This window comes from Hibiscus syriacus, unplaced genomic scaffold (genome assembly GCF_006381635.1).
Source record: "Hibiscus syriacus cultivar Baekdansim isolate YM2019G1 unplaced genomic scaffold, ASM638163v2 tig00020637_pilon, whole genome shotgun sequence".
Lineage (NCBI taxonomy): Eukaryota > Viridiplantae > Streptophyta > Magnoliopsida > Malvales > Malvaceae > Hibiscus > Hibiscus syriacus.
In genome coordinates, this window is record NW_024062498.1 from 43,830 (window position 1) to 63,411 (window position 19,582).

The 19,582-nt window shown below is 32.1% G+C and overlaps 1 protein-coding gene across 1 annotated transcript; it reads left to right on the forward strand.

Annotated features, from left to right (window-relative positions):
- The first annotated feature begins 13,488 nt into the window (after positions 1-13,488).
- LOC120209859 (probable 2-oxoglutarate-dependent dioxygenase ANS) lies at positions 13,489-15,146 on the forward strand. The gene is made up of 3 exons (XM_039208749.1): positions 13,489-14,003; positions 14,457-14,787; positions 14,871-15,146. Exons 1-3 carry the CDS (start codon positions 13,504-13,506, stop codon positions 15,117-15,119), a joined length of 1,080 nt encoding a protein of 359 aa, XP_039064680.1. The 5' UTR covers positions 13,489-13,503; the 3' UTR covers positions 15,120-15,146.
- The last annotated feature ends 4,436 nt before the right edge of the window (positions 15,147-19,582 follow it).

The following is a 19,582-nucleotide window of genomic DNA, read 5'->3' on the forward strand; positions in this document are numbered from 1 at the left end:
GGAGACGGTTGAAGTTTGCGCTCGGGACAATGACACGACTTCCACACATTCTTATTGCACTTGGAGTCGTTCAAAATCTTGGGTCAACATGAACCAATTGATCTCAGTGGTTGAGGGACTCGTTATTCTTTCTAGAGGTCATGGGTTCGTGCACCGACAGGGGTATGAGCGTTCATTGTCAATTGATTGAGAGTATTTGATCAAATACTTCCTTGTATTTACCCTAAGTATATCAAAAAAAAAATCTTGAGTCATGCCACTTGAAGACCAATGTAGAGACTCCATAGCTCTGCTTGAAGAGGCATGATGATTCCGAGAGCTTTCCGAAATCCAACGATCCAACCACCATCGCTAGAGCACCTCCGATAGAGTCGAAATCATGACACCAAGGCATCAGTGTTCAAGCAGATCCGGTATTCATACAAACAAGATATTTATATTTGACAATGCGATCTGTGCCAGCTGTTGTTGCATGCTAATATGCCAAATCCATGTAGGTTTCCATTGAAGAGATAAATAATTGTAGCTGTTGGTTTTGAATTGACTCATCCATTTGCAAACGTTAAAGATATTTTTTTAATCACCCGAACAAACAATCAAATGATGATGAATTTTGAGATTGTTGTTTGACTAATTATGAGCTAATCTCTTCGCTGGAAACGCATAATATCACTTGGAAACTACAAGATAAGTCCATTATTAACCAATCCATTCCTATTTATAGCATGGGGTTTTCACTGCTTAAGCTGATGTGTTCCACTCATTGTCTGTTAATTGTTGAAGTAAAACTCTGTTGGCTTCCTAATTGTAACTTCTTTTTCTCTACCACGCCGGTCCCATGAGCTTAATCATTTTTTGGGGTCATAGATATTATGAATGTTGTAATCATTTTGTGATGGGCTGAAAATATTTGATTTTGGATTTTTTTAAATGATGGAATCATCATCTATTGTTTGGGTTAGATACGATCGAATACTTATAAATTTAACTTGCGTTTAACACAAAGATCAAAACCGAGTTCATAAACCGGTTACACATGGGAAAAGTTAAAGCACACATACAACACTAACAAATTGGCATCTGGTAAAAAATGCACGTCTTCATTTCTTAAAATAAATGAAACATAAAAAAAACGTTAATAATAATAATGATGAATGATAAGTAAAATTAATAGTTAAATATTTATGATAACAGAAATGTGTATATATATAAAACAAAAATAAAGTGATAAAAATATATAAAAAACTTTACAGAATTAAATTGTAAAAAATGAACCTTTAGGGCTAAAATACAAATAAACATGTTGTGTGGACCTAATTGAAAGAAATATAACTTATAGGGGCTAAAAATAACAATTATTCTATAAATCGGGACTAAATTGAATGAAATTAGAAAATAAAATGGCAAAAATAATAAGAAATTTCAAAAATGACTATATTGAATTACATATCAAAAGAGGAAAGGCTAAAAACAAATTTATCCAAATTATCAACAACAAATAAAAAAATGGGGATCCTCTTATGGATCCAGATCGATCTCAAGCCAAGTCTCTAAAATGATATTGTTTTAGGGTATGAAGAGCTCTCTCAAAACAACAACGTTTTAAAGAATTTTAAATATCTCTTTTTAGTTTTTTTTTTCACCATCTCTTTTTTCTTTCTTTTCTCTCTTTTTACCTTCTTTATAAAGTTGGACTAGTTGTTATTGATCATTGTCGTTGATGAAAAAAAGTATACCAAAAAACACCAGTTGCCTCGTCTGGACACATTGAGTCTGAATTTTCGTTTACTTCATCATAAAATACTTCAAATCATATGGATTTAACGTTGAAGTTTCAATTTTCTTCCCCTTCGATGTTCTTCTTTCGTCGTTGGATCGTCGTCATTTCAATCTATGTCATTTTCCTCACAGTAATAAAGCCTTCCACCTTTTAGATTTGTTAGCCAAATCTTCGATAGCTAGAAGTGAGGGAAAAAAACTCGAAGGTAAAACTCTCATTTTCTCTCATTTTCTCTCATTTTCGACTTTTCCCTTCTCTTTTGATATTTTACTCACTTTTTATTTTTTTAATTTCTTAGGGTTTTTGGATCCTCTTTTTGATTTAGGGGTTGCTAGGATTAAGGGATAGAGATAAAGTTGTTGGAGATGAATTTTCGGTGGAGAGGATAAGATTAGTTGAAGTGGGAGTATTGGTTAGAGGCTATGGATGGTGACCAAAGGAGATTGTGTAGGATTCAAGAACAATTGAACGACTGAGTAGGTTTATGCAAAGTCTCAGGTCAAGGTCGGGTGAGTTGAGATGTAACATCCCAATAACCGGGTCAGTGACTAAAATGTAAATTTTAAAAATTTGGTGCTTAATTTTTAAATAAGTAAAAGTTTAGGGATTTAATCGTAATTTCTTTGGATATGATTGATTGGAAAAGAAGGAAAGATGGAAGGGTACTATGATCTTTGCAAATGAAAGATTTTTTATCTTCCCTCTTTTGAAGATATAAAATATGTGGGAAATGATAGAAAGAGAAATCCATAGTCTTCTTCAGCTTTCTTCTTTCTCTCCACCGTGGGCTTTTGGTATAAAATGAAATTGATTTTCAGTTGGTTTTCTTGCAATTAAAAGAATGTTTTGATTGATGGGGCATTAGGAAAGACTATGAGAACTTAAAAGGTGATAGAAAACAAAAGATAAGGAAGTTATGGAAGATTTAATATAAGGGTTGGTTAAGTGAAATTATGGAAAGAAGTTAGAAATTGAGTTTTGAGGTTAAATTTGACTTGTCATCGGTCAAAGTAAGAAAAGTGTTAGAAACGAATTTAGAACATGTTGATCAATTGGTAAGATTTTTGGTTTCCAAATTTAAGATAGAATATTGGATATTAAGATGAGTTAAAGTGGTATAAGTTGGTTAAAATAAGTGTAGTTAAGTTTAAAGGGCTAAAATGAGGTTATATAAGAAGAATTAAGTAAAGTGTTGGAAATTTTCGGGCTAAGAAGTGTTTTCTGGGTAAGGGGTATCGATACCTGTTGAGCGGGTACCGATACTACAAGGAAAATTATGAGGAGTTGATTCATGGGGTATCGATACCTGTATAAATAGTATCGATACCTTATGGAAGAGGTATCGATACCTATGTGGAGGGTATCGATACCCGAGGATTATCAAAGCTAATTTTGGTATCAGTACCGGGGTAGGGTATCGATACCCTAGCATAGAGGTATCGATACCCTAAGGGTAGTACCGATACTACTTAAGCTGGGAAAGTGAAATTGGTATTTGATTTAGTTTGTTTCAATAAGAATCTTTGCAAGTAATCTGAATTTCGATATTTATTTGATTATGTATTCGTGTAGATAATGATCGAGAGTAAAGTCCGGACAAATCGAACAAGTGATAGTCATCGAGAAAAAGATAAGAGATTGATATTGATTAGTGAGGCCAGGTGAGTGCATATTAGTTATTATATGATGATGAAGGGAAATAAGACTTGCGATAAGTTTATCTCCTATATTAGAATGCATGAATTCATGATTATAAGCATGTGTTTGATATGAGTATGTGTGAATACATGTTATGTGAATATAAAATAAACCATGTGATATTGAACTATGTGACTATGTATGAATGGTATAAGTTATATGATTTTAAGGTATGTGAATATATGTTTATAAGATAAATTATGTAATAATATGAGAATATGATAAAAGTGAGTTCATGAGAATTAATATGAGCTACATAGCAAATGCAAAGGTTATATAAATAATAGGAACTTGAGTTGGTCAAATACATAGTTGTGTGATCAATTATGTGAATTAGTATAATAGAATTGTATGATTAAATGAGAAGTGAGATAAGCAAAACAAGATGGACCTATAGAAGGATATGAGAATAATATATCAATTAGGAGAATTGAACATAAATGATGATACGAACATATAAGATAAGCTATATGAGAAAGATTCATGTGCTTAAATAAAATTATGACATATGGGTTATATGAAATTGAACTAAGTAAATATATTAAATTAATATATAAATGAAATAATAGATGTGATATGTGTTTATAAGTATGATATATGTAACATGATATAGGTGAATATAAGAGAATGAAGTATAAGCTATATGATATGATATAAGTATTATATACATATATGATATATGCTATTAAATAGGACAAATGTGATTATGAGAAGAAGAATATAAACTATGTGAATACAAATATAGGTAAAATGATATGTATATATATATATATATATATATATGACTATGAGTTATAAGAATGTTATATGATTTATACCAGGATAAGTTATGAGACTATATACAAAATGAAATGAATTATACGAGTACATATTTAAGTGATGAAATGGTGGACTGTATGAACATGTGAATATATGCCTATGAGAAGACATAAGAATAAGATATAAGCAGTGTGACAAGAAATGTAAAATGACATGAAAGGTTGATATAAGTTTTGTAAAAGTGATATACGTGACTATATGTATATGTGATCCAAGTTATATGACATAAGCTACGTGAAATGTGAAAGTGAATTACGTGTTTATGTGAATATATGAAATGATATAAAGGATAATGCCCATGTTATATGTCATGAGAGCTAGGGGTATATTTGGCATGCCAAGAGTCGAGGGTTCTACGTGGTCCTTCGGGACATATATGTAATTCTTTGGAACATATATGTGGTACTTCGGTACACTTATTTGGTCCATTGTATTATGTATATGGTTCTTAAGGAGTGGTCCTTCGGGACATATATGATATGTGGTCCTTTGGGACATAGTGGTCCTCCGGGATATAGTGATCATTCGGGACAAATTCTACGCACCCCTAGTGGTAATTATACGAGCTGTAGTGACAGTATATGTGTGCATAACCTCTATGTATTCACATATCTTTAGTTCTCACATGTGTACATGGGCTAAGAAAAAGATAATAATAAATATATGTTTGTGATATGAAATATGTTATAGAAATTATATGATGCTATGTGTATAGATTTTGATTAAAAATGTTAAGTATAAAAGCATGTGATTAAAAGATAAGACTGTTAATGATGATCTATGTGTATGTATGTATATTTCTTATTATGTAATCTGATATGATTTTATATGATGTGATGAAATGAAGTGAGTTTGTATAACATGATAGAATAAAACACACATGCATTGTTAAATGTTACAAAGTGCATTATAAGTTTTATATGCCTCACTAACTAATCGACTTAGCGTGTGAATGTTTCATACGTAGGTTTGGGAAGCGATAACAGAAGCTAAGAGGAGCAAGACAGGTCAGCATCTTCCTTACGAAGTTCAGATCAGAAAAGTAACGATTAATATGTATTTTGTTCCTTTGGATATAGTTGGCATGTACTATTAGATTTGAGTTGAATATGCTCTGATATGTTCTGTAAAACTAATTGATCTTAATTAATGTAAAGTATTCATTTTCTTAAATGATGAATTTAAGATTTTTGCGGATTTGTAAAGAAAAGCGTTTTGAAAAGTCAATGTGACACCTCAGACTCGGATCCGGGTCGGATACGGGTTGGGGGTGTTATATGAGACACGAGTTTTTGGGCTTATAGTAGGTGGGTAGAGCAAGGGCTCTCGATTGGCGTAAAGTGGGCATAATGTTGGACCCTCTAATGTGTTGTTCATGTAACACATTACAACTTGTCTAGAATTTTTCCAATGTCAGGTGTTAACCCTGTAAAAGGGTTATAATTAATGTTGTTTTACTTGAGTTATTACTTGGTTTTAAGCTCATTTAGTTACATATAAACAAATTTATCATGTATTATTGGAGTTTACTTGTGAGTTTTAAATGTTTACTAAATGATGTTGTGAGGTGGGAAAGGTGGATGCTTTATGGTGATTTGTACAGGTTTTACAAGAAAGGGTGTGAAGTGGTGAATCACCACAACATTTGTTAGGGTAAGGAGCGAAGAATTTACTGATAACATTTCTAAGAGCAAAAAACAAAAGAGATATAGCGGTGTTTGTACACGTGATCTCATACCGGCTATTATTCCTTACACATGAAGGGAATATCTCTCTAGAGCAATAAAAAGTGATGGTAGGTAGAGCCTCTACTATATAAAGGAAAGGGAAGACACATTAAAGAGAATGCTAGAATTAAGAGAAAAAATAGAACTTTGGAGAGAAAAAGGCGACATCTCTATTCTCTCATTCATTGTGGGAAAACCACTATTGTTGAATACTTGGAAGGATATCACTCTAGCTCTCGAGAGAAGCTTGCAAGGCTTAGCTCAACTCGTGGTAGCAAAAAAGTTTCTACTACCTTTGTTTACTCTATTGTGTTATTCATCATTTCTGTTGGGATGTTATTTGAATGTTTAACCATGGATGTTTATTGCCCAACCATGAACTGATTTAGCTTGGGTTGGGTTTATTTTAGATGATGATGATTTTGATTTAATGAATGTTTCAACGTTACTATTATTATTTGTTTTGTTCATTGTTTTGCTTGCTTAGGTTTCAGGTTTAGGTTAGTAAGAGCCTTCGAGAGATGACTACAGTCTAATTAGATGCTTAAAATTCGAGAGTTAAGTCAGATCTACATGAAAAATGAGGTTGAGTTGGGAAGCTTAACCCTAACTTGTCTTAGAGATAAGGCATGTTTTCAACGACTAAAAAGAGTGGGGTGTAATTGATAGTAACTTGCTAGGGTTCACGCAGAGATGTATTATTTTAGCATTTTATTATTCTTTTTCTTGCTAGAAATGATCGAGAGACTTTAGAGTAAATTTTGTTGAGCAAGGTGATAACGATGTAGTGCCCAACATTCTATTAGAATAAATCATTAGGATTCCATAATAAGTTCAAGCTTTTATTCATTTTGAGTATTCAACACTTGTGTGGATTTGTTGGTTTATCTCTTTAATATCAGTTCTCATTACTTTTGTTATAACATTTTTACATTTTGTTCATATCACTTCAATCACAACACTTTTGTCTATTTTTGAGTGCATTTTTTTATCTTAATTTCCTTCTAATTATTGTGGAGACGATTTTACTCATCATTTTATTACTTGATCAACGTGTATACTTGTACAATTTACTCATCACATTTACACACACAACATCATGTGAAAAAAAATAAATTTTAAGGATTTTTTTAAATATTTTAAGTCCTTAAATGTGTGTTAAGTATAAAGGAATTTGTTTAGTTAAGTTATAATTTGATCTGAATTTGAATTGAAGACTAAATTATAAAAATTGAAATATCAAGGACTATAATATGAAAAATAAAATTTTTAATTCTTTAGTGGAAAAATAGAAAAATATAAGGATTAAATGTATGATTATACCATTAACCAAATTAGTGGAATTTGGTGAATAAGAATGCTATTTGGCAAATTATAGTAATTTAGTCTTGATATTCATTTTTCATAATAATATAAATTGAATAATGAAGAGTATTGTAGTAAAAGGGGGAATAAAATAAGAATTGGTATCATCTTCTTCATTAAGCCAAAATTACCATGGAAGAACAAGCTTGAACCCTAGAAAGAAGCATCAAATTAACCCTCAATTCTCTCCCCAAATTTTAAATTGGAGTTATACTTGTGAAGCCCAATTCTATCTCTATCATCTGATACCATTTGATTTATCATTAAGTTAGTATAAGTATAACTCTAATTTTATTTTAATATGGGGATTCATGGTAAATTAAGGTTTATGTATTATTTTGTCTCTGAAGATGAGTTTATCTTTGATCATGTGCTTATTTATTGTTGGAGAAAAGGGTTTGATAAAAACCTTAAAATCAAAAGAAAAAGCTTAATTTTGGATTGCTTCGTTGATATGGGATGTTCTGTAAGCTTGAATTATATGGTGTAGTCATAATCAAGTCTATGTGTATGTGAATATGTGTTTCGGTTGTGGTTGTGCAGATTGTTATGTTCAATTGTGATAACTATGTGTATTGGCTCAATTAGAGCATTTCAAATGGTATTTACGACGATTCACTAAGTTTTAGTAAGCTATTTTAATGTTGTGTGGTATTGATTTTGTATATGATTTGTTTCGATTGTGATAAGTGATTATACGCTTGTGAATATCGAACAAAATTGAGCAATGAGCACCATCATATGATAATACGATCTTTGTGAAAGTCTTGTTTGAAAAGGCTACAAGTTAAATTTTGATTTTTTATAGTTGAGCCCTTAGTCATTTAGTTGAGTTTTAGATACAATTGACATGTCATAGAGTTTGTAGCACTTGTGTACGTATGTGTTTTGTTAGGCTATAATCTTTGTTGAGGTAAAGGGATGTTGTGTATTTGGACTACGTTCCCAACGAGGTGGAGGAATAATAATTTCAGTATGATGCTCAAATCGGGCACTCAATTTTAAAACTGGGTTCTATTTTTTGAAATTTTATAGTCTAGTCCTTTATTAACTTTCTCAATTGATGTTAGAATTGATCCCATTTTTTTAAGTTATAATTTTGAATAGCGTGTGATTAATAATATGTCTAATCTTTAAAAATGAATATCTAAAATGATTCTTAAAACTTTTATAATATATGCATTAATCTCTAAAATGTGTGTAATTTCAAAAGTAGCCTCTTTTGACAAAATTCTTTGTTTTGAGGTTCATATGTTTGAGGTGTATGCAAATCGGTCCATGGTTATGAGAATTTTGATAAGTTTGAGTGATTTGTTGTCTGTTATACATATGATTCGAATAAGTTAGGTTCTAATCAGTTAATGTGACATTATCAAACTGATTATTGATTAAATCAGGTTGGAAGTGTTACAATCCAAATTTGGTAGGCTAAAAATATGTGCTAACAAATTTTCAATATTAATTGGAATCACGATAAAGATTTAGATTTTCAGAATCTTTATTTTTTAATAATAAATTTATTATTATGATTTAATTTTAAAGAAAATAAGAGTTTTTAGGATATATTTGGTTTTGATGCATTTTTCAATGATTTGGGCATCAAATTTTGGTTTAAGAGATAAAAAAAAGGAGTGAGCTGAAAATTTTAGGGTCTAATGATTGTCGGCAACAGTGATCGATGATGGCCGATGATGGTGGTGAACAGTGGTCAGAGAAGAGGGAATTTTTAGGAATCGAGCTCTCTACCGTTCAAAATTGTGAACCGAGCTTGGTAAGTGTCTTAAAATGCCATAAAATAATTTTTAGGAATTTTCCGGGAATTTTTGGACACTCCACGGCGTCGCACGCGCCCCAGATAAAAAAAACTCGGGTGCTAGTTTTGTAAATATTTTTAGAATGGTGACTAATATGTAATTAATTTCTGTTAGGGTGCTAATTGTGTAAAATCGTTGACCGTGACCGTTGACCATTGACTTTGATTGAAAAAGTCAATTTTTTTGAAAAGTCAATTTTTTTGAAAAGTCATATTTTATATTTTTAATGTCCCGAATATGTTTTTGGGGTCCGTTTCGCCAAATTCGAATCCGGTAAGCTGTTATCACTGATTTATCATATGATTAAATCCGTTTTTTAGAATTAAGCCCCGTTTTTATGAAAATTATATTGTTATGTATTTGAGGAATTATTGAAAGTTGAATTAAGGATCGAGGACGTTTGAATGGAAATTCATGGTCGATCAGTATTGCACGGAAATCGAGGTAATATTTTATTACCTCTTTATGCTTATTGGAATATGTTGATATTGGTAAATGCATTAATAAGATAATATTTGTCTCATAGGTGTAGTTAATTAATTTCTACACTCGATCCGAATACGATAAAAATTTGGTAACTGATTATGGTTCAAATGACTTTTATAGGAAATTGAGGGGTTGTTAGAATTAAAATTACAAGTTCTGTGTTTAGTGATAAATGAATCAGCTTGGATATGTAACTTATAATTTATTTCATCAAATGTACTTGGATGAGAAATTATGAGAATACTCCGGTAGGGTAAAATTACAAAAATACTCTTATGTTGTAAGATAACAAGAATTGTCCCTGGAAATTGGTTAATAACTCTGAAAAGACATTGATCAGGTAAAATTACAGATGTGCATAAGAAATTGGTTAATAAGTCTGTTAAGGGAAACATTTCAAGATCAGAGAATGTTCAGAAAATCAATTAACCATAAGATCTCTAAATTATAATTATTTTTCGTTAAGAGTTAATATTGAAGTTATCTAGTTAAGAAATTACGAAAATACCCTTGAGAGGTAAAAATAATCTGAGTTGACCCTGAATGAGAAAGTACTTTGAGGATTCGTACTTAACTCGATAAATTACGGATTTAATTGTTAAGATCTTGTCTTTGTATAGAAAATTTCTGATAACCTGTTGGTAACTTCTGAGAAGACAATTGACCTCAAAATCTCCGAGTTAAGAATAAATTATCGAGGGTGTTCTTTAGTCGGAATTATTCGAAAGGTCTGGAAAAGATGATACGTTTGAATTAAATAATAAGATCATATGGAAGGAAAGGATTGAAATACACCAGATCGGTAAAATGACCAAAATACCCCTGTAATGGAAATGACCCAAGAATACCACCAAGCACAGGAATGATTGGATATCCTCGAGCTCTGTAATAAATGGAATAAAACTAAACACCAAAAAGACAAAAATACCCTTATGGCCTATACTAAGTAAATGTCTTGGATTAATTAAGGAATTCAAATAAGCATCGGTGTTGGACTACCTTTAAAAGTATGGAACACAACTTAAGTGAGTCGATCAACCCTAATAATATGTTAGTACCTGAACTACATATATATATATATATATATATATCACTTGAATGCGTGTTCGTCTTCTTAAGTGTGGCTCGATGATAATTTTGGAAGTAATCAGTTCAGCTCAACTCTATATCGTATGCAGTATTAAGAATTAGATATTTGTTCGACAAATTAACCACAAAGACCAAATTGAGTTGAACGAAAGTACAATATGTATCCAAAATCCAGAAAACGTCTGAATTACTCTGAAAAATTCTGAAGTAACCGGAATAGACTTGAAATTTAAATGAAATAAGTGACCTTAATGGCTGAGGATTAAATAAGTGATTTGTATGAGTCTGGAAACGTTAATGAACATACATGGTGTAATGTTCTTATGGGTCATGAACTACAAATCAAGCACGTCGGCGTTTCATGATATCGTGAGAGCGTGGAAATGAAATAAAGAGCATTGGAATATCTGTTAGTTTCCTTAAGATCTATTCAGCTATGATTCCAAATATGATTTATGGATAAGAATTTTTGGTATTAAAAAAATAAATACCATGGAGGGAAAATGAATTGACCAGTCAACAAGCATTATGAGAGTTATTTATCTTGAATTGTTTGATAATTCAAATCAATCGACATAGATTGTAAAGGTTATGAATATTCATTTCTCCCTTATCAGCTCAAACCACTCTGGGCATAGCTGAAAACACAAGTAACTCATAAGTAAAGGATTATGAATACCCGTATGATTACGTTGAATTTATGAAAAATGTCCGAATAAGATATGATCCTGAAAAATCATATTTTGAATAACTGATGATTCTATCAGTTAATAAACTCTTCCAATAGTGATTCTAACTTCTGACATTCTATCGGTATACTAAAGATCCGTGTTTCGCTGCCCGATAAGATTATCCAATCTATCTGAAAAATATCTGTAAACTCTAGTGTGTTCCCTAATTACATGAATATTTTATTTGATTTATGTTCTGATTTCTATTCTGATACATGATATGGATTCTATTATAATATTTGACCTGAATTATGTTTTGATTTCTGATATCTATGTTTATTGACGGAAAATGTTTATGGAGTGTTCGGTTGGAGGAATTACTATGGTTTTTTATAAATGTTTTATGGGAGGGTGTTGTTGGAGGAAGTTACCGTTACTGTTACTACAAGCTCCTCTGCTTTCTGCTCAGGGCCTTACTTGGTGTGTAGGTGGGTGTATGGTTCTGGGGAACCTACACATTTTGGAGTGTTCGGTTGGAGGGATTAATATGGTTTTTGATAAATGTTTTATGGGAGGGTGTTGTTGGAGGAAGTTACCGTTACTGCAGGCTCCTCTACTTTGTGCTCAGGGCCTTACTTAGTGTGTAAGTGGGTGTATGGTTCTGGGGAACCTACATATTATGGAGTGTTCGGTTGGAGGATTAATATGGTTTTTGAATAAAAATATGTTTTAACTGCCACTGTTTAAAAAAAAGATATGTATCTTTTCACTGGTTTTGCGGGAGTACACTAGATAACCTATTCTGATCTCTTGAACCTAGACATCCGAAAACATTTCCATCTGAACTGAATACTATCGGTTAATACATGAGATATCAATGGGACGTCAACTCAGCCTAAAAATCTATAGATATCTGGACAAAAAATGAAATATATGTTTATCTGTATCTGCACGTTCTTCAACATTATCTGGTAGTTCTGTATTACTGAGCTTTTCGAAGCTCACTTTATTACTCACTATTGCAGGTTAAAAGAATTGTACCAGTACAGCTATCAACTTCAGTAAGAGAGTTCTTTCGGTGTTGTTTGAAGAGTATGGTACATGTGATTAGGGGGCATGTAATTGTATTTTGTTTTATATACGAGTCTGAAAATCTGTTTTATTTATGCATACTGACAAATCATTTTATAAGTTACATGTTTTAATAAAAGTTTTAAATTTTCCGGTATTTTTACAATGAGTCGCTCCAGTGGCCCTAATGTGACACTCCAGATCGGATCGGGTTACCTGCATCGGTCTGAGAGGATTATAAATATAAATAATTAAAATATTATTTTTTAAAAATCCAATGATAGAATATGAACACGTACAAAATAAAAGTGATTCTTTCGGCGATTTACTCAAAAACTAGAATGTTGCTGAACTGCACAAACAAAACACGTGCACAAAACGTTATTTTCTAAAATAAACATTCTAAAACCGTCTAATTTTGTTGCTTTCCACCACGCAGAGTCAAAAGCGAACTTGCCTTTAATTTGTATACACGCAGCTATTTTTATACAAATACTATCTCCAGTCTACTCACAATATATATATATATATATATATAATATCAAATATTATCAATTCATTAAGTAACATCAGTAGTTAAAGAATCTCTTTTATAATCTTAAATTTAAACAGTTACATAGTATATATATATAGTTAATAATTAAAAAAATTATAAACATATAATAATTTATAAGTATAACAAATATATTAAATGTTATTATTTCCAATTCTTAGGACGAAAAAGTTCTGCTCGTCCCTCACTATCACTGATGATAAAAATTAGTGCTTTATGTATTGGTAACTCACCAAAATTTATTTTCTTAATTTCCTCCTTTTCATGATTGCATCCTTAAATCCCAATCCTTATATAAACCCCTTCTCTCATTCTAATTTGTTCACTATCACTCAACTTCTCTTTGTTTTCTTCATCTAAATTTTGCATTTTTCCTCCTTTCTGGGTTTATTCGAAGAAAGAAAACCCTGAAATATTATATAATTAAACAATGGACCGTCTCCTCCTCAGTTGGCCTGAGCCAGTGGTTCGAGTTCAGTCTCTGTCTGAGAATGGCATACGTACCGTTCCGGACCGATATATTAAGCCTACGAATGACAGGCCTGTGCTGAAACCTGACTCCGATGAACACGTGGATATCCCCGTCGTTGATATCCGGAACCTGTTCGGCGAAGACCGAGCTCTCCACGACGAGACCTTGAGGCGCATCTCTAGTGCGTGCAAGGACTGGGGTTTCTTCCAGGCGGTGAACCATGGGGTTAGTCACGAGCTTATGAAACACACCCGCGACGCGTGGCGTGAGTTCTTCGACTTGCCTCTCGAAGTGAAACAAATATACGCCAACTTGCCGAGTACCTACGAAGGGTACGGTAGCCGATTGGGAGTCGAGAAAGGAGCGAAACTTGACTGGAGCGATTACTTTTTTCTCAACTACTTGCCGGTTACAGTCAGAAATCAAAGCAAGTGGCCTGCTCAGCCGACATCATGCAGGTGAGTGCGACAGTCTTAAAACACGTTTACTATGACTTTTTACGTACGTACGTATTATATTGTTTTCTTTATCTCGTCTTCTTGCCCGAAAGACTTGATCAACCGACAACGAAGCTTAGATTCAAGCATTCTCGTATTGATTGATCAGCTAAGTTTTAATCAACTTTGATATTGAGATATACAACTGTACACATTAGGCTTAATGGAAATGTTTTTCCATATCCGGCTATGGTTGCATCCAGCAGTAGTTGAGGCTTTAACTTCTAAACGTGTATATAACATTTTTGGTAAAGGACTACATCAGTGCGAAACCTAAATAAATCCGAATTTAAACTCATAATAAATACGAGAAAACCCGACGACACGTGATAATTAATTACGAATTATGAAGCTTTATTATGATTATAATGTTATAGTAACCAACAATTCATTAGTAGTTGAATCTGGACTCAGGGAACTGGTTGAAGAATATGGTGCCGAAGTTACAAAGCTATGTGAAAGGCTGCTTAAGGCGATGTCTATAAGCCTTGAACTAAAAGAAGACTACCTACAAAATGCATTTGGGGGAGATAACGTTGGGGCCTGCTTAAGGGTCAATTTCTATCCAAAGTGCCCTCAACCTGAACTTACACTAGGTCTTTCCTCACACTCGGACCCTGGTTGCATCACCGTTCTCCTGCCCGATCACGACGTATCCGGACTCCAAGTTCGTAACAATGGAAAGTGGATTACTGTGAGGCCCGTTCCCAATGCTTTCATTATCAATGTTGGAGATCAGATTCAAGTATGAACTTACACAATTTCAATGTCCTATATTAACTTCGTAATAAATTTACTGATCATGAGTGTTTGACGATGCTTGTTTAGGTACTCAGCAATGCCATTTACAAGAGCGTCGAGCATCGTGTGATAGTGAACTCGGAAAAAGATCGAGTCTCACTAGCTTTCTTCTACAACCCTAAGAGTGATATACCGATACAACCGGCTGAGGAGCTGGTGAAAGAAGACCAGCCGGCGCTGTATAATCCGATGACATATGATGAGTATAGGCTTTACATTAGGACGAATGGTCCTTGTGGCAAAAGACAAATTGAATCCTTGAAAGCCAATAGATAATCTCCATATTTTATGTGATAAAACAGTGTAAGGCAGTTATCACCTCACTAGAAATTAAATAATAGTTTATGGTACAGTTGAATAGAGGTGCAAAAAGAAACGAGTTTCATGTATTAATTCCTTGAAGCTGATTATATATTAATCTGAAACAACATACAAAAGTGAGACACTATGTGTGATAAAGATCACACTTCCTTTGAAAAATATTTAGCTCTTGAATTTTAAATGTAAAACTATCAAAATACATTGCTATTTCTCACCTTCTCACAATAAAGAAGAGAATCCCCACGGCCATAATACCCACTACACTTCCACCTGCGAGTCCAATGCACAATGAACACTTGCAATATACTTGGTTTCAAGTTTGCTTTCAAGCAGCTTATGTTCTTAGTTACCATTCTTGGAGCAGTTTGTTAGAAATAATGTAGTAATAATTCAATAATAATTATTTCTAATAATATTCTCGTATAAAAAAATAAGTTGTCTGCAAGATGTATAGCTTTCAGAAGCTTCAAGAGAAACTCGAAGGATAGGAGTTTCAAGACTTCAAGTTTCACTACAATGGAAGTTCACTTTGAGCAGAGGCAGGGCGGGCTCTGACTTTTTCTTGGCTCGGGGCAAAATTAAAAAAATGGGTCCTAATTTAAAAGAATATTAAAAAATACACAATATAAAATTTTAATTAACTTTTTTTAAATTAAATAAATATTAATTCATCACAATATCAAAAGTGTCAAAAACATATTTAAGCATATAAATACTTATAAAAAATATTGTCTTCGAGCATTTCTTGATGCAAAATCATTGATGATAGTGTCAACATCAATGCTTTCCAACATATTTTTCTCAATATATAACATAGCGAGTCCATTCAATCTTTCTTGTGACATTGTTGACCTCAAGTAATTCTTCAATAATTTCAGCTTTGAAAAACTTCTTTCCGCGGATGCTACCGTTACCGACAGTGTTAATAAGATTCGATAAGCAATTGAAACATTAGGATAACAATCTCTAGCTTTAACAAACTCAAGAACTTCAAGCGCTGACATGAATACATTTGGCAAAGTCAATTGCAGCACTTTCATTTCAGAAAAAAAAATCATCTTCATCAACATCCGACAAATTATTATGAGAAAAAATAATCTTAAAATTATTGCAACATTCTTTTAATTTATTGTCATCCAATGACTTCAACCTTGTAGAATCAATTAAAAATCCAAAATAATTTTCAAAAATCTTTAATTGTTCAAATCTATCATTCAAAGAAGCGAGCGCCATATCAACAACAACAAAAAAAATAATTAACTTTAAAAGACTCATCTGCTGATTGCATTTCTTCATCGTGGTCATTCTCATCAAATTGTCTTTTTCTAAAAATACGACGCTTAGTCGGAAAAATTGGCTCTATGTTCATATCTAATGCAAGACTTTTAGCAATATATATACTAGCTTCGAACCCCTTATTTCTATAGTTTTCAAAATATGACATTACACCTTCCAACTCCTTTATGGTAGTATCAATGCACATTGATTTAGATTGTAATTTCTTACTTACCGTGTTGATAGCAAATAAAATATCATACCAGATAACCATTCCAAGTAATAATTCAAAACTTTGAAGGGCACTAGCTAAACTTTATGCTTCACTTTTTGCTTTTGCATCATTACCACAATATTCATATAATTGTAACAAAACTAACCTTATTTTAGGAGTATGACATTTAATAGCTTTGACACGTTTAATTCGACTTTCCCATCGAGTATCAGATAAAGATTTCACAGTTTCCGAAACATTATCACATAAAATTTTCCATCTTTTGGTAGAACTTGCGAACAATGAATATATACGTTGCACAATCCCAAAAAAAGAAATAGCTTTAACACAAGAATGTGCCATATCAGAAAGATAAAGATTAAGATTATGACAAGCGTATGGCATATATAAAGCTCTAGGATTTATTTCAAGTAATCTCTTTTGAACACCTTGGTGTTTTCCTTTCATATTAGAACCATTGTCATATCCTTGGCCCCTCACATCATCAACGTTCAACTCTAGAGATTGCAATGTATTTACTAATTCATTGAAAAGCCCCAATCCAGATGTATCATCCACTTTCAAGAACTCTAAAAAGTACTCTTCTATTTTTACTTTGTTGTTTGACATATTTACGCATCGCACTATTAGAGTCATTTGTTCTTGATGACTTACATCAGGGGTACAGTCAAGAATAACAGAGAAATACTTTGCCTTCTGGATGATCTTTAGAATAGAAGTTCTAATACTATAAGCCAAGAGAGAGATTAGTTCATTTTTGAATGATATGACCAAGATAATGATAATGAATATTTTCACTTTGAATACGCCTAATATGGTCTTGCATAGGCAAATCAAATTCAACAATCATTTCAATTAATCCTAAAAAATTTCCATTATTCTCATCGTAAATTTTCTCACTAGATCCTCGAAAAGCTAAATTATTTTTAGCAAGACATTTTACAACACAAACTATTCTTATTAAAACTTGCCTCCAACGTTCTTTCTCTTTTGAAATTCCTTGTTGTAAATCTTTATCAAGTGTTTGATTAGTTTTTAATCTCACTCTTAATTCACTCCAAATATTCATGTTAGTCATATGCTCAATACTATTTTCATGTTGTTCGAGTCTCTCACTAAGATGCTTCCAATCATTTAATCCATCATTTGCTAAATAACTCTTATTGTTTTGTTTTGTAAACAATTTACAACAAAAACAATAAACTTTGTCCACATGTTTAGAATAGACCAACCATTTTCTATCGCTAATCTCTCCATTACTCAACTTTTTAGAAAAATAAGCATATGAAAAATGCCTAGAATTATTGGCTAAGGGAAATTTCAAATTCAATTCTCTTATAGGCCCCTTTTCAACTAAAATATCTCTAGATTTGTTATCAAGATTACCCCAATTTCTAGGATCATAAATGTCTACAGTAGGGACTAAGTGTTGATCAATCCCAACATCTTCAACATTAGACTCATTTTGTGCATGATTATGGACATTTAAATTAGACTCATTTGAAGAACTATCAAGATTATTTAAATTCTCAGCAATATCATTTAAATTTTCATTAGAAGACTCTCCTACTCTATTTTTAAAGAATTTATCAAGAGCTCTCTTTTGTGATTCTAGTAAATCATCTATTTGTTTTCTTTTTTTTTCTTTTTTCACTACCAGACAAATGTTTTTTAGGAAACATTATATAACAATGCAACTAATGTAGAAAAGAACAATAACACCTGTAAATGGGAAGATCCTCGATCGAAGTATTTATACGCCAAATTCGCAACACCGTAATGATTGAACTTAGAAGGAAGATGAAGTATATGCATATCCACGTTTGACATTTCATATCCAAAATTTATGAAACAAAAAAAGAGAATAAGTTTATCTATAATTTAGAAATATATAAAAATAAAAATAAAAAGAATTTGGAAACACGAACTTACTTAGGATTTTAAAAATATCTTCAATGACCACAATTGATGATAAGTAATTGTGTTTGTGAATTGTGAGAAATTTGAGAAATTGAAATTTGAGAACAATAAGAAATAAATTGATTTTACTTCAATGTTCTCCTATCATTTATAGGAAATAAAAAAAAGTAACCGTTAGCCCTCTTGGCTATTGGCCTCTTGCCTTAACGTTGAACATCCAACAACTTGCATTAATTTACACTAATATTTATGAGTCATTTGGCATTAATGTAGAAATAGTATATTAATATTTGTTATGGGCCCTTGACTCTTGTGTTAACGTTTATAAAATGAGAACATTCAAAAATTTTAAATTCAACTTGCATTAATTTATACTAATATTTATGAGTTATCTTGCATTAGAAATAATATATTAATATTTATGGTAACCGGGCCCTCATGATCATGATGAGACATCATTTAAAATTGAACATTAATATTTATGGGGCCTTTGCATTAATATAAAAAATAATATATTAATATATATGAGTCTTGCTTTTAATTTAATTTATTAAAATATAATAAATTAATATAAATCAAAATTATGGGCCCTGGGCGGGTGCCCCTCTTGCCCCTGTCCAGAGCCGGCCCTGAGCAGAAGATCTTTTGAGCGGAAGATCACTTGTGCGGAGCGAAAGTTCGCTTGAGCAGAGGATATGGTAATGACTCTGGAGGTATAAAATAAGTCACGCTATACAATTGAATTGGTAGTAGGATTTGTTGAAACTTATATAAACAGTCTTCTTAAACCATATTCATCATCTCTTAGGTGTGTGAGAATATCATATGTCTATCTCCCAATATATAACAACAACCGTTCACCTTTTTCTATCACCATAACAAAAACCAAAATTTTGGAAGGAAAATCTTTCTAGCTATAGAAAATTTTCCCAACCATGAAACTGGATCTAATTTATAAACACCTTTCAAACCTTCGTATTCTTTCTAT

What these genes read in the sequence shown, in the direction of transcription:
- LOC120209859 (XM_039208749.1), top strand. Translation starts at nt 13,504, where the DNA reads ATGGACCGTCTCCTCCTCAGTTGGCCTGAGCCAGTGGTTCGAGTTCAG. An exon ending in GCTCAGCCGACATCATGCAG is followed by an intron (nt 14,004 to 14,456) that starts GTGAGTGCGACA and finishes ATCTGGACTCAG; the next exon opens with GGAACTGGTTGAAGAATATG. An exon ending in ATGTTGGAGATCAGATTCAA is followed by an intron (nt 14,788 to 14,870) that starts GTATGAACTTAC and finishes ATGCTTGTTTAG; the next exon opens with GTACTCAGCAATGCCATTTA.